Below are 15,269 nucleotides of genomic sequence, written 5' to 3'. Positions count from 1 at the left end.
GATGGAGAGAATAACTGCAAATAGATCAGTATGAGAAAAAGAACGCAACAAAATGAAGTATTGCACAACGCAGGAGATAAGAAATTTCATTACACAAGCAATATTTGATCGCTTTTCCTTTTAATCACATTCGTGATGCAATACAGCGGCATTGAATACAGGATGCCCCTTTTTTTATATTCTTTCTCTCAGAGGTTGGAAAAAATTGTTTATTTGCGCAGAATTCGCCCAAAAAAAAACTGAGTGTAGCCGAAAAAACAGCTTGAAATGGGGTGTGATGGATTCCACGGCGTTGGATCGGTGCGCAATAACTTTGTGCAGATTTCGCGAAGGGTAAATTAGACGTTGCAACCGTCCCATATTCCACTGCACGTGTAGAATTGCACCTCAATGAATCCTCCACGTATCTATTTCCTTGCATGTTTGCCTCAACTTGGTGCTAAAAAAAGTTCTTCAAAAAGTGGAAACACCCATACAAACGACTGCTTAAATAGTACCCAACAGCTTACATGATCTGTGGAACTTATCTTTATCAGTACGATGATGCTGTTTACGTCATTTTAAAATATCATTCTTTGATAGCTGTTGGGGAAAACAGGAAGAACACCCATACTTCGAGTAATGCTTTAGAATTGTGTTTATGTTATATAGAAACCGAAGGAGTGTTTGAAGCTAAAGTTCGAACATTCTCAAAATGTAGGGCTGACGCGTCAAAAAGGAGACTATGAAATCTTTTGCCTTTATTTACAGTAAAAAAGAAGAAAGAAAACGTTGCTAAAAAAAGAGAATTCTGATTTTTCAGAAAATGTCACTACTATGAACTTTCATTGATCAGTGAAGGGGAGCAAAGCTAAAATCACAGAAAATCTGAAGTCCGGCTTTAGCCGGACTTCAGACTTTCTGTGATTTTAGCTTTGCTAAAAGTTTAGCAACAACTATAACTGGACAGTGCTTAAATATTTGGTCATTCAGGGTATTGGAGTGGAAAAAATGACCAATCGTTATCACTTGAGGATGTTTGCGCTGTGCTTTCTGTTAGCTCCCTATATTACTCCAGAATCAGGTTCTAGCGTGCACATGCGACTTTATATCTTATACCTCTCAACACGGAAAAAACGTTTTCCTTGCAGAAACATTCATCAGATTTTGTGCATCTCCTTCTTTTCGAGGAAAGGGTGCCTTGGAGGTAAGATACTTCCTGAGTGTTTTTCTCAAACAATTATCTTAGTTGGATTTCTTAGACTCGTGCAAAGTTTCCGCCACTTCCTGAAGCCGTTTCTAATCGTTCATCATGTTTAGTCCTCCTCGATAATCATACTTAGAGCAGGTTTCGTTTACGTAAATATGGATGTAAGAACGCAAGGAAGGAAATGTTTGTTGTCAATGTCTTGTCCAGGGTTAGCCGGAAACCGATGCTTCAGCAAAATTCATTAAATTCAGCCGGCATTCCTTCCGTGTGGTTATAAAACGTCATTACCAGAAAAGAAATGGCGCACTTGCTGATCATAAAGTTCCAACCGCATGTAATCTCATTTTTTCCTTTCATTATGTTTTCAAGAGTGAAACTTGATATTTGGGTAGAGTTGTCTCACCTTTTCTAACCCTTATCCAAGTCGACTCTGACGTTATTGTAAAATGGAGAAATTTTTGTCCTGCTTAAGGCTACCGCGGCATCTTCAATGTCTATATCTTAATTAAATTCTTTGTACGTGGGCGAAGGTGAGACGAAGCGGCATCTCGTGTTTTCGGAATAGTTATGCATTTGATGAGTTTTGAAGCTGTGTGTATGAAGTAATTTACAAGTCGCAGTTTGCTCTCCTTGCTGTCCTCTCCCTAATTCTCTCAATTCCATCTGCTAGCACTCTTGCAAAGAACTTGTTGTCGATAAGCAGGTTGGCCAAAACTTGTCAGTGTCGTTCATCACCCTTTTCCCTCCCCAAAATTAGAACTCTTCATTGTCGTTTTTTTGAGTTCCGACCTCAACGTAGAAATTTCACAACTACTGGATTTTTTAGGCATAATTTTGGAAAGGGAGCGGGTTTGGCGCAGTCGGCAAGAGGCACGCTGTGCCCGCACGGTCTAAGGTTCAGGCCTTCCCTAGTGCTAACCAAGCCTTTTGTCTCTCCGAGGTCGCCGGGTGGTACCAGTCTTGTCTGAAAGTATAAAACACTGATTTGACATATCGGATGGCTTCAGCAAGTCACTCTATAGGATAGCTACGCGTTCGTTAACTACAAACGATCCTGAATTGAAGTGAACGTCGTGATGAGAGGCCCAAGCGGATTGATTAACGCCAGACAATTTATCATTCATCCTTTATGATGGCTTGTTACATTTCTGAGGGAAATAGGGGACAACACGTCTATTTCTGCTCAGGTGGAAAGCGAAAGGGATAGCGACTGTCTAAATATTAATTCGAGTGGAAGTTCTGAATGACCTTTTCGTTCCACACTCTTGATGGTGCTATTTTACTTGAGTTTAGGAGTTCCGTCATCCTTGTTTCATTAATTGCAAAGTTTCGACTGTTCTTATCAAATGGCTTTTCCTTTCTCTACAGCTTCGGCCATTAGTGTTCCTCTTTTTTTGAGATCCGGTTTTATTTCTCCTCTGCAAAGTCTCGCATGCGTGTTCGTGAATTTGCTAGTTGCATACGGCTCCGGGATCGATCCGTGTATTAGTCTGAATTTTTTCCGGTGCAGCCAATTCCAGGTAATATCAAAACTTCGTGCTTTCTCCATGTAACGAAATCCATGTAGAGATTCTTCCATGCCGATCCATGATCGATATTGGCCATATTGGTGCCTTCTCGAAACCCTACCAACGAAGCAAAATGTCTATTTAATGAAATTCCTGGGGCTTCGCTCCATAGGTTTTTTTTTAAGTGAAGAAGAATCTTTCTGAAAGAAAACAGTAGTCCGATTTGCTGTAGAACTTTGACACGACAGCGATGTCTGTAAAAAAAAACTTTAGTTGTTAATAATAAAATTCTAATTTACTTCATTACAATACTCTCCAGTAACCGGGTAACTGCCACATTCAGTGCAAGAGGATAGCATTGCAAGTTTCTACGGATGCTTTCGGTGGTTGAGTTCCAGTAAGAGGTTCTTATGGAGTCCTTCTGGACCCAATTTTAGCATTGGAGTCTCCATCAGTAACCTATCGTAGTAGGTGTGGTTGCAGATTTCTCTGGTTTCGTACAGAAAGTCTTTTCTCGTAGGTTGTGAAGAAGATAGTCAAGGCTAATATTATCCGACTTTACCTAGGTTTAGAAACCCTCGTCCTTCTCTTTTTCGTAAGTGACGATGGACCCAGTCAAAGCTGACATTTACTCGCTTCTTCTCACCGTATGCTTCGGAAGTTGTCCGAAGGAACCGAGTTTCATTGCGATACTCGTGTTGACGAGAACACCAATACCATCAGCCATTCTAATGTCGCATGTTGTTTGGAATATTTCTTCTTCACTGTCACTGACTGCGCTAAGCGGCTGATAATAAATGAGATGTATGTACAGATAGTCGTCACGGCCCTTTCCATCCGGAAACCTAGATGACTTCTACGAATTGGTCTTTTCTGGAGCTGCCCAGTGTAAACAGACTCCTCTTTACTGCAGTATTTAACGTTTAATTTAAAACAACAGGGAGGTTGCCAGCCTCTGCTCCCACAAGTTTTGCAGATGCACATTGCATCTTTCCGTAACATTGATATACTTTTTTGTTTTCTTTTTCGAAATGCCATGATTTAAGAACAACGCCTTTTGCACAGTGGACTATCCCAAGAAGAGTGACAATAACCTGAAAGCGGAGGAATTTTGTGCGAAAGCTTCGCCATACACCTTCGTAGAGGCTGTTCCCGGAAAATCAACACGTTGTGTCTTTGGTGAATAACTCTCTTTGATATAGTTTAAATATTCAGACTTATGCAAATATTAAATTGCCAATATACTTTGTAGTTTCAAAAGACAGATGGAAACACATCAGTCTCAAACGTTATCCAAGTCAGTGAAAAACGGCAACGAATGTTAATAGAATTTTCAGTTTTAAATCCATGAAACAATGGAAAATTGTGGTTCCAGAATGCCGGAATCTTAGTGTACAGGGTGCTCATGGTTATGAGAAGTGCAGTGGTAAACTATGACTGAAAGCAGACTTCTTTCCGAATGATACACATTTTTCCATTGGGTCCTTGTAGGTTTCAGATTAATACCTGGTCGGACGGTATCGACGAATAATGTAAACGGCAGAAATCGAAAATTTCCATGGGTTTATGGGAAGAGAACACAAGAGGCTAAAAGCGACTAAACCTGAAAAGACATTGTGTACAACTTGAGTACTCGTTAATCCTCGATGGAACGAATATACCTCAATGCTCCTTTAATGTGCATTAAGATCTGTATGCCAAAAAGATGAGCGTCCTGACTCTGAAATTAAGGTGGCGACGATGAGGAACAGGTCACAGAAAAGAACAGATTGAGGTTACATGAAAACTTCACAAGTTCAATGGAGGTGACAAAGAATTATCTGTACCGTTCCATCTCTTCGGCAGCACAGTTCTTTCTGTTTGTGCCATCTATACGTACCATCAGCTTGTGCGCTCCTCAAAGATGGAAAGCGCAGTCAGTGTCAGGGACAGACTGATACCTAGAATATCTCGTGCTAGTAAAAGAGGATTCGAAGTTCTATGTGTTGTCAAAGACGCTGCCATCACGCTCTTACCAGAGATTTTTTCACGAAGCCTTCCGAGAAAAAATGTGTTGCTCTTTCTTGACTCTTGTCTCTTTAGAATAACAAGCGGATCAGAAACGCTTAAACAACTCCGACACGAGATGAAAACGAAATGAGTGAAAACACTTTCGGCACCTGTTTTTCAAATTGATGTTTTAGAAAAGGGTGGGGAACACAAGCGATGCTACTGCTATGCGTGCCGTATGGAGTTAAACAGCGAACTTCCTCCTATATGAGTGAATCCCGCAGGATCATTCAAGGTTCCCTACGAAAATTTCGCGGCGAATTTTGAGGTGCACTTCTATATCTCGTCCACCTTTCAAGCGCTACCTTTTCCAGCGCAACTGTTTTGCCTTAAATTCATCTTGTATGTCAGTAATGAGAATGGAATGTTACTGAATAAAGAAGCTGCAGAACATGTCGATTGAGAAGTTAGAAAAGAGAAAAGAGGCTTTCATTTACAAGAGATTTCGGTTGTGTGTGTCCTGTTAATACGGGGGAAGTCAGTGAACTTCGCTCCTTTAAAGGCATCACTCCACGAGTCTGACGTGATATGGATTTCCAATGGTCAAAGACTATACGGCATAGATTTCAGAAACGGGTGGGATCCAGCTCATTTCTTCCTAATCGCCGTAAAAAACAGCCTGGAGGATGCGGTTTTGAGCGCTCCGGGGCGCTATTTTCTACGACATGTTCTATTGGAGAGCGCCAGCCTTGTGCACGCGCCGCATCTTCTGGGCCGCTTTTTACGGCAATTAGGAAAAAATGGGCAGAATCACCCTTTTCCCACAACCTATGACCCTGTATGGGCATAATTCGCCTGAAACCCGTACCGCCCCAGATTTGTGAGGTGATGCCTTTAATCCTAGCTGTGATCGCTGCATGGCGAGTAGTTCCTTGGTTTGATCGAGTTGCTACTTGAAAATAAGGAAAGCTTATCACTAGTAGTAACATTTGCCGTTGTTTCGATGGTGGACATCGAGATTGCGGGGTTCACATCACTTTTTTATGTTCTGTGAAGCAAAAAATCGGATGGGTTGTTGTCGATGAAAATCAAAGGTGTATACAAAAAAGGAATGGAACACTTAATATTTGACTTTTAAGTCTCATTTGTGCTAAGTTTGAGGAACTCGCAAAAAAAAACATTTGAAGTGTTTTTTTGGCACCTTAAGGAGACTCTCCGAGAATTCCACAGTTGCCTTTCTTCTTTTGACTATCTAATATAATCTATCTATTTATTGACAGATAATAATTTCATCTGACTTTGCGCAAAGGTATTCTCACAGGACATTCGAACAATCGAAAAATGAATAGAGTTTTTGAAATTAATTTGTCGTTAGAAGAGTAAATTCAGCATGCGCCTCAGAGATTTTGTGATGCAAGTAAAGTTAATTTAGACATAGACTAGTTTCTAGTTAAATCTAGTTAAAATCTTGCCATTTGCGATCAAACCTTATCCCATGATTATTCTAACCTTGACGTAATATTTGGAGAAAGAATACTGACTTCTCTTCGAACAATTGAACTTCTTCCAAGTTTTGAAACCTCCCTTATTTCAGCACTTTCATGAAAACGCTGTCCACTTTTATACTTGTGAAAGTTATCTTCGCTCCTGCAGCGTCTACAAGATGATACTCAATCAACTATGTATTTACTATATGCTGAATGCCACTTTATAATTAGTGAAAATCAGTCTTCTGAGTCTCTGTAAACAGATCATCAAGTTTCAGTCAGAGAGTACGTTTGTGAAGACTATGAAGAGGATCTTTACGACAACTGTTTCATAGTAAAGAGACTGAACCAGGGATCATTCTCACCTAATGCTTGCCCCAAGGAATACTCTTTACATGTTATAAGTGGCAGGATGGAGCTGCAGTGGATTTATGGCGAGTGAATTGTCCTCCGTTCTCATCAGCCGGTTAATGACTTGTTGAGTGCCTCAAAAACCTACTTATCCTGTTTAATTATTATTGTTCGCACCACCTCTACGAATTTGATTTTACCTTCTTTTCAGTTTTATTCAAAAAATATCCCAGAGTGTGGGTTGGAAATAAAGGAAATTCTGCCCTCGTGCTGAAACCAAAAGTACGAAAACGCACTCGAAAAGGTACAAGTCTTATTTTCAGAAGTCGCTGACTGCCTGTTCAACTTCTTCAAACTTGGTGAGGATTTTCTTAGCTAGAAAAGCCTCGAGGGGCCGGAATAACTAGCAGTCTACCAGTTTTTCATCTCCTTAGCTACTTTGGGCCTAGCGTTATCGTGGAGTAGGTGCACCGATCCTCGTGCCGGCCGTTTTTCTCGAACGACCGATGCGAGCTTCTGGAGCTGACTAGCGTGTATGGAACCGGTGACGGTGTGGCCTCGTAGCATTAGCTCATAAAACAGCAATCCTCAAAAATCATTCTCAGAAACAACAAAGGAGACACTTCTTGGGATGGAGGTCCGATTTGGCTTGCGTCGGCGGGTCTTCTTCTCGAGAGAGCCAAACAGCATTGTGCGCGTTAGAGTCGTAGAGGAGCCAACTCTTATCTCATGTCATCGACTCCAATGCCGCCACTCAATTCATAGAAGATGATAGATCAAAGTTGCTCTTGCGTAATTTACATCGTGATTAAAGTTAAGAAAGGCCCCTCGGCTATATATACCTATTGTGGAAAAGCTTCGAGAATGTTCTACAACTGCAACATGCTGCAACATGGGTTCGGCCTAAAATGGGAAGTTCTGGAAATTCCGGAGAACGGGTGACAATGCTTTCTGTCCAGCCTAATAATATTTCCCTAGCAAATCAGACTGCTGATCAAGTCCCATCTTCGTATTTGTGCCGATTGCGACAGTGACTACCTGCTGGCTGGGCATTTCAGACACCAACTCATTAAGTTCACCAAAAAAATTGTCCTTATTGTTGTCCTTAGCATAACATCGTTACATTAGTTGTTGTTGATGTAAAGGATAGGTTTACATGACATGTAGTGAGTGATTTTGTCGAATAGAGTGCGGACCGACACCTTTGAGTGCCTCTAATGCCTCATTTCCGCTGCTTTGTAGAAGATCGTTTTCGTCTACACCACTTAATACTTATGAAGTGACGCCATCTAAAAATTGCCTGTATCAAGGTTTAAATACTATCCAGAGCGATCTTCCTAAAATATTCCTAGTTATATTGCGACCGGAAGAAGCTCTGGATAGTGTTTACCCTTCAGCCTAGGACATTCTCCTCCATAAGTTTCCCGAATAGTCGGTGATTAGCTGAGACTCTTAACGATGGAACAGTGGCTACTCATTCAGCGTCGTTGTTTTCTCCTTGCCCATGATTGTTAACATATTGCGCAAGGTTTGTAGCATCTTCGAAAATTAGTGCATTCGTCGTGTTTAGCGCACATGTTTCTGAGTGATGAGTTTATTTGTAAGAAAAATGTCAATAACAACAAGTAGCAGTAAATAATTTAATTGATCTTATTACTCAATCGTCATCGGCAGCAATAGTTGGCTGCAACGGCAGCTTTATAAATGTTTTCATATAGGTGTTGTATTCTGTTCTTCAAGATATTTGACTATGAAAATGAGATAAATGAAGAATTTAGTTTGACAATTTATATGTGCGGTGGGTTACAGGTGATAAGAACTCAGAAAACAGTGAGGGACCAATATTTGTTCAATTGGCGAAAGGATCATTCAATGGACCACGGCGAGGAGAAGCCTTCTTCGGCAATCCCAAAGACGAAGTGCCATATTATCTCTGCTCTAGAAAAGCAGAGGCGTTTCAAGAAAGTTGGTATCACACTTTGCTGTAGTTTCATCCTGAACTTATTCATTACTTTCACTTTTTCTCACCTGCCTATGCTTGATATAAATCTATGTTATAAAAATACTTCAGTCTTTTCCAACTAGTGTAATTTCCAGCTTTTGCGGAAGCAGGCGAAAATCTTGAAGTCCTTGGTTTTGAGTCGGGAAGCTTCACTGGCAAAAATGGTGAAAGTCTTTACGTCGTAAATTTCGGTAACTTGCATGCCGTGGAAGCGAAACGATATGAAGCGAACTTCAAAGAACTTCACAGCACTTGCAGGGTTAGTTTTTTCTTAAATTGATGTCTGCGACTTTTATGCAGATATCTGTTGAGAAATGTTTCCATATAACAAAACACTGACTTTATATGGTTCTTGTGCCGTCGTATATCTACATCTCTCTCACTTCGAACCAACTCGTTGTCTCGAACCAACCCGTTATCCCTTTGTATTCGAGTGGTTGCTCGAGTTACCTAGAAAATTCATCTCACTCTATAAAAAGCCGATCCACTCGCAAGTAGGGCCTGAAGGGAAGATAATATGATCGAGAGGTCTTCTTTATATCTAACTCAAAGTCCACTTTGCGCGACGAAAGACTGAAAGCACTTTCAAGAGTGAGCTCTAGTACTTAATTTTGGGTCTTTTGAGGGTAGAACAGCTGTAACGGAGTCGGTATTGCTTCTCTGTTTGTTGCTCTATTTCCTTTCTTTCTCGTCTTGTTTGGTGGTCAAGTAGCAGTGAAACAATTTCGACTTCTACTTGTTGCAGCTTAGAGAACTAAATGGACTGAATCGCCGCGTTCCTGGCTCTCAAAAATTCTTTCACCAGGAGTCACCATTGTTTCGTTTGTTTTCTAGTCGAAACTGTTTTGCTAATTATCTCTCAATCTTAATCTACTTCTTTTGCAAGAAAAAAAAAACCACTGTGATTAATTTCCGGAGAGTGTGACTCTGATTTTGCTTTTGTTCAGTGTGCGTTTAAGAAAAGAGTAAAAGTTGTCTAGACTTGCGGTGCTACGGATGAAGATTTGAAAGATGAAGTGTCTGGAGCTGACTGAGCAATCGGCCCAGGGTGTGCCTAATTCAATTCGAAATCGTCTGACGTTTATAGATCCGCGTCCGGATTTGCGGAGCTGGCTGCTGCATCAAGCATTTCCAAATAAGTAAAGTATCAGCTAGCTACCAGCGACTCCGGATAGATTAGTAGAAGAAGTCGGAAATCTTGACGTCTTAGAATGTAATGAAAACATTTTGTTGTCAACAACCCAAGCCCGTTAGCAATTGCGCTAAAGCTGCTTACCAACCTCGTAAGAAGGATGAGGCATTAAGTCCATGGTGTTGTTGCAGGCGTATGAGATTGCCTCTGCGCGCTCGGATTTAACACGGAATCGTTTGAGGTTGCAGAACGCCTGGCTTGGAACCATCGATGGGTCACGCCGTCACAGCCGAACCTTTTATTAACACCCACACTCAATAACCTCATACTTGACATATAGAGTTAGAGTAAATCGCTGTTTGTAGTTCTCATATTTTTCTGTATGACTTCCATGAGCTGAACAAGAAAACAGAAACAACAAAGCAAAGCAAAAGAAACGGTACTCTGAGGTGAGAAAACAGCAGGCACTCTCATTAAATACTAGAATTCTAGCTTCATTTCTGCTGAGAGGGTGGGAGTAAGTTCATACCAATTTCAAGTATCATTGCCGATGTACGAGTCTGATTGCTACCTGCTCACGATGGCTGTAGCACATACAACCAGGTGTATGAATATGCACGATTGCGGCCACGAGCTATATAACTCGAGAACGCACATGGCGGTAGTCATCCGGACATGGCAAAAGGGGCTGCAGCCTGCCCACGTTCATAACCTGCCACATCAAGGAAAAGCAAGCACGTTACCTTTCCTTACAACGGTTTGACCGTTTACAATAGTTTCCACATTGAATATTGTCGAGTGAAGTAGTGCATATGTACCTCAGATACTGCAGGATAAAACCGGGAACGAGTGGATGGGCTGCTTGCTGCTACTTTTACCAATCGGTAAAATTTTATTAAGACAAGCTTTGGATTGTGTATGTAGCCACTGATACCAGCTCGATGGTTATGTTTAAGATACTTCGACTAGAGCACAAAGAATGCACCGCTTCCCTTTGAGAAAAGAGAAATGAGAACTACATTGAGAATAGTATCTGGTTGTGAGCAGAAAGTTCTTTTATCCTACTTTTTTATCCCTTGACGTTAAATTTTCACGAGCCGTGATTAATATTCATGTTGATTAAAGGCATCACCCCACGAATCTGAGGTGGTGCAGATTTCAGGTGGAGTATTCGTATACGGGATGGGAGACTACGGAGAGGGAGGTGATTCCGTCCATTTCTTGCTAATTGCCGTAAAAAACGGCCCGGAAGATGCGGCGCCGCACAAGACTGGCGCGCTCCAATCGAACCTCTTGTACAAAATGGTGCGCCAAAACGAATGAAGCCGTATCTTCCGAGCCGTTTTCTACGGCAATTAGGAAGAAATGGACGGAATCACCCCCCTCTCCGTAGTCTCCCATCCTGTATACGAATACTCCACCTGAAATCTGCACCTCCTCAGATTCGTGGGATGATGCCTTTAAAGCACATATTACATACATAATATTTTGAATAAAGGACAAAGCCAAGATTGCTAGCGGTGCTCCCCATCGGCATACGTTTCGGCTTCATTACACTTTTGATGCCCTTTTACGTCCTAAATTGTTGCCCCACAACTTCGCCACACGATCTCGAGCAACTGAATAAGAGTCGAAGCAAAATAAGAAAAAGGCGATCGAAATCGAAAGATTCAATTTTCTCCTCAAGGTAACAGAAAACCTCAATAGCTCTCTTTCCACCACTAATGCAGCGACTACAACAAATACTCATCTTGGATTCAAGAAGCCCAGTAGTGACCGCTGAGCGCGGGCTGACTTATCGCGAGAGCGATTAAATTTATTCACCTTCAGCTCGGATCCAGAAGACCTCCATTGTTCCGTGATTTTCGAGCTAACGTTCTAGATTCGTGTGCAATAATTTGAACCGTGATTGTAAGATTAGCTCCATCGTATTTTTGTGTTCTATGGGCCCCTAAACGCGTCTATTGCCGTATTACCTATTCTTTCCATTCACAGGTTCTTTGGTGCAAATATATGGCGGGCGCACCGTTTGACCAACACATTCGTTACCAAAGCTCGTGTAGGAAGCCAGATTACACCGGAGCTCATGCGATCTACTATTCTATCTGTGCTACAAATAATGCAGTTTGGTATTATGCAGATGGTTTAAGGTTTAAAGTTTAGGTGGTACTCTCCTCATACACTGCCTAATGACAGCGCAAACTTTATCGGAGATGTAAGACTAACAGAAAGATATGTTACCCGTGATGGGGATTTCGCGTTCGTACACTTCGGTATCGTCTTGATTCAGACTGTCATAACTAAGGAACAGCAATCTAAAAAAAAGCGTTGGTTCAAAGTACATGGAAAGATTAGGTGACGGGAATAGACATCTTTAAGCCCCCTCAGTACAGAAAAAACTAATTTTGGAATCACGATTCAAAACTTTGCGTACGAATCTAAAACAATAGCTCGAGAATCTCTGGAGAAATTCTGGATCCAAGCCAAAAGCCCTAAAATGAATTGCAACCGTGAATGTGCCGCAGTTAACCGGCAATTTGCGTGATATCTCGAATGACTCTCACGGTTTGAAGGAGACTTTCAATGATTCGCTCTCGCGATCGATCAATCAGCAGTCATTACTAGGCTACTCAAATGCTAAATGAGCATTTTGTGTAGTCACTACGTTACTGGTTGAAAAAGTAGAAATAGAATTTGTCTGTCTACTTGTGAAGAGAATGAAGAGAATTTAGATTGTGAGATGAGTCTCTCATTTCAGGTTCCGAAGAATGCGAATCGTTAGCCAATAAAACCAATCAACAAATTCGTGTACAAAAAAAAAACAATACGATATTTTGTTATGCCGAAGTTCACTGGAATTCAAACATTTCGATGAAAATTACTGTTTTAAGCGCAATCACAACTAGATGTTCTCGTTTCTAGTCCTTGAGTATGGTATAGGTGCACATTTGGTCTAAAAAACATTAAAATGCTATAATTGTGGTTGTTGGTTTCTGAAAAAATTTGTGATTGACCTCGTTATTAAGATACTACAAAACGGGTTCGTTGCTGCTCGAGACGATTTCAAGGATATGGATAGCTTTCATAAGGCTTTGGAGTTGGTGAGCATTGAAAAGAAATAATTTTTAAATGTTACCATTAATAAATAGAACGAAATGAAGAGTGGAACTAATCGGTTACGAATGTGAAGCAAGATCCAAAACTGTTAGTACCTTCCATTACAGCTGACAAGCGGCGTCATCGCCTTCGCTATAGCCTGAAATGTGAGAACATTTGCAATTTATCCGCACAAATGCCTCATTCAGAACAAGTTATCTTCTATTAACAAGTCAAATTGAAAACCAAGCTAGATCAAATGGTTTTGCTTATCTAAGTAGACGCTTTGCAGCTAATACTAATTAAAATGCGATCCGCAAAAATTATCCCATAGGATGCTTGCTAAGGTGACTAGATAACTGATTGATTTGATAAAGAGTTAGCTCCTTGTTCTCAGCTATGCACTCTTCCTCACTATTCATTTTTGCATTTTAGTGTTTTTCCAAAACGCCGCCAAAGTTTTGCAAGTCAAAATCTTGTGTTCCTACAAAGGAATTGTACCAGCCATGCAGATGACAACCTTTTTGAAGCATTTGAGAAAATATGTTGCAGAAGTCCATAACGGTTTACCGCCTCATGCCGGCGTGGAGGTGCTCTGGGCGTTGAACTGCGATGCTCAGCGGAGATTCGTCCTCCGGCAATGTCTCCCAAGCTAAGAAGGAGTCATCATTCCGACATCCGATATTCCGACTTTTCGGAATCGGAAGCCTACCTGAGAGTAAATCGCTGCTAAAGTTCATCACCGTCTTAGCAAAATGTCTCAAGATGGCTCCTTAATCCATATAGGTTAGGGAAGACCTGTGGTGAAAGCTAAGCTCGTTTGGGGGAAAGCCTTTTTGCCACTCAAGCGTATTCACTGCCTCAGTACCCTCCACACTGGGCCCTGCCGTATCAGGTGTTGAACGGTATGGCGACCGGTGAGAGGCGATCAAATTTCAGGTTGCTCAGGACGTCTTTGACTCTGGACCAAGGCGAGACACGCACGAATCGCAATGGAGACTGTCTCAGACTGTGTACTTACAACGCGAGAACAGTGTCCACAGACGCTGCTCTGCGTGTCCTTCTCGGAGCTGCAGACCGTATCAAATTTCATGTGATTGCTCTGCAAAAGGCCAAGCGCAGAAGGAGCGACGTACGACAGATGAATGACGGTACACTCGTCATTCGTAGACAGAAGGTTCCATCGCGAAATGATGGTTTAGTTGTGTACCCCATTTGTCGTCCATCTTGTCGATTCTCACGAGATCCTGTCACTTCGTCTAGCCATTCTTCGCCTCCTCCCTCACTATCGTCAACTGCTACTCACCAACATCGGCAGCTGATGAATCCGAATTGGACGTGTTCTACCAAGAGCTAGAGGAAGTAATCCGCAACGGAGAAGTCGTTCCACAAATTCGTCGTCGGGGACTTCAACGCAAAACTAGTAAAAGCTACAGAAGAGGAGTACAGGATCGGAAGATTTGAACTAGGGGACCGGAATGAAAACGGCAATCATCTCTCCGGACTGCTGTCCGCCTCGCTTCTTTCATGAAAATCTTTTTTCATGAAAAAAGATCATCGTCGGTGGGCATGGGAATCGCCCAATGGCACGACTCGTGCTGAGATCGAATCACATACTCACCAACCGGAGGAGGCGTCTGCTCGACGTCTCGGTAATACCACCCTTTTGTAGTGGTTCTGGTCACCGTCTCCTGCGATCGAAAATACGACTTAGCCACACAATGGGAAAGAACATCTGCTATCGGCAACGCAGGAGAAAAAAGGCGTCTACGACAAATGCGTACTCGAGGACTCCATGTCTCAAGGTGACTGGCATATCGAGGAGGACTCATGCGTGGACTACGAGATGCTGCTTAGAAGATTACGACCCTGTGCTGAGCGTGCCTCGAAGCCGCGCACAACACACTTGGATCGAATTTCGAATGCCTTCAAGGGATTGTTGGAAAAAAGAAGGACTTCGAGCCGAATGCATCGCACATTGAGCAGTTAGAAGCAGCACAAAGATGAACGAGTCTAAAGAAGTGCCGCAGGGGTCTTTGCGAATATAATATCCCGCTAGCAGCCTTGCTGAGCGGTGACGAAACCCGCACTTCTTCTCGTCGTGAGATGGAAAGCATTACGGAGAAGTTCTACTCAGACCTTTTCCGTTCATCAACACCTGTGCCAAGCCCGATCATACCCACTGGTGAAGCTCCACCACGGATTCTCCCTTCAAAAATATGAGACGCTATCGCTATCCACTTCATCTAATCTTAGCGGCTCACATGACGTCTTATCTTCGGAAAGAAATTATCCCAGACTAGTGAAAGACCCCGCGAACCGTTCCTATCCGTAAGAATGTAACCGAGAAGACCTTCGGAACTACCGTCCTATATGCTTGTTAAGCGTTTCATACAAAGTATTCATCAAGATCATCTTCAAGCGCATATTTAGGACCCTGGATGAAGCTCAGCCTCAAGAACAAGCTGGATTCCGTCAGGGGTTCAGCTGCTTGGACCACATCCAGACCGTGTCG

The 15,269-nt window shown here is 42.1% G+C and overlaps 1 protein-coding gene across 2 annotated transcripts in view; it reads left to right on the top strand.

Annotated features, from left to right (window-relative positions):
- The window catches only part of RB195_003281 (uncharacterized protein), a gene marked incomplete at both ends in the record, with an annotated part of 30,756 nt that overhangs the window by 2,035 nt on the left and 13,452 nt on the right, over positions 1–15,269 (top strand). Inside the window, 8 exons of one of the 2 annotated variants that reach the window (XM_064200866.1) lie at positions 973–1,063; positions 1,131–1,186; positions 3,744–3,876; positions 6,452–6,607; positions 6,736–6,828; positions 8,334–8,489; positions 8,622–8,785; positions 12,685–12,759. In XM_064200866.1, the coding sequence (XP_064056747.1) occupies positions 973–1,063; positions 1,131–1,186; positions 3,744–3,876; positions 6,452–6,607; positions 6,736–6,828; positions 8,334–8,489; positions 8,622–8,785; positions 12,685–12,759 (924 nt within the window). Of the gene's footprint in view, positions 1–972; positions 1,064–1,130; positions 1,187–3,743; positions 3,877–6,451; positions 6,608–6,735; positions 6,829–8,333; positions 8,490–8,621; positions 8,786–12,684; positions 12,760–15,269 lie in introns of those variants that run through there. The other variant, XM_064200865.1, reaches the window with a different exon arrangement.

Source organism: Necator americanus, chromosome IV (genome assembly GCF_031761385.1).
Source record: "Necator americanus strain Aroian chromosome IV, whole genome shotgun sequence".
Taxonomy (NCBI): domain Eukaryota; kingdom Metazoa; phylum Nematoda; class Chromadorea; order Rhabditida; family Ancylostomatidae; genus Necator; species Necator americanus.
This window is presented reverse-complemented; position numbering and strand designations above follow the sequence as displayed.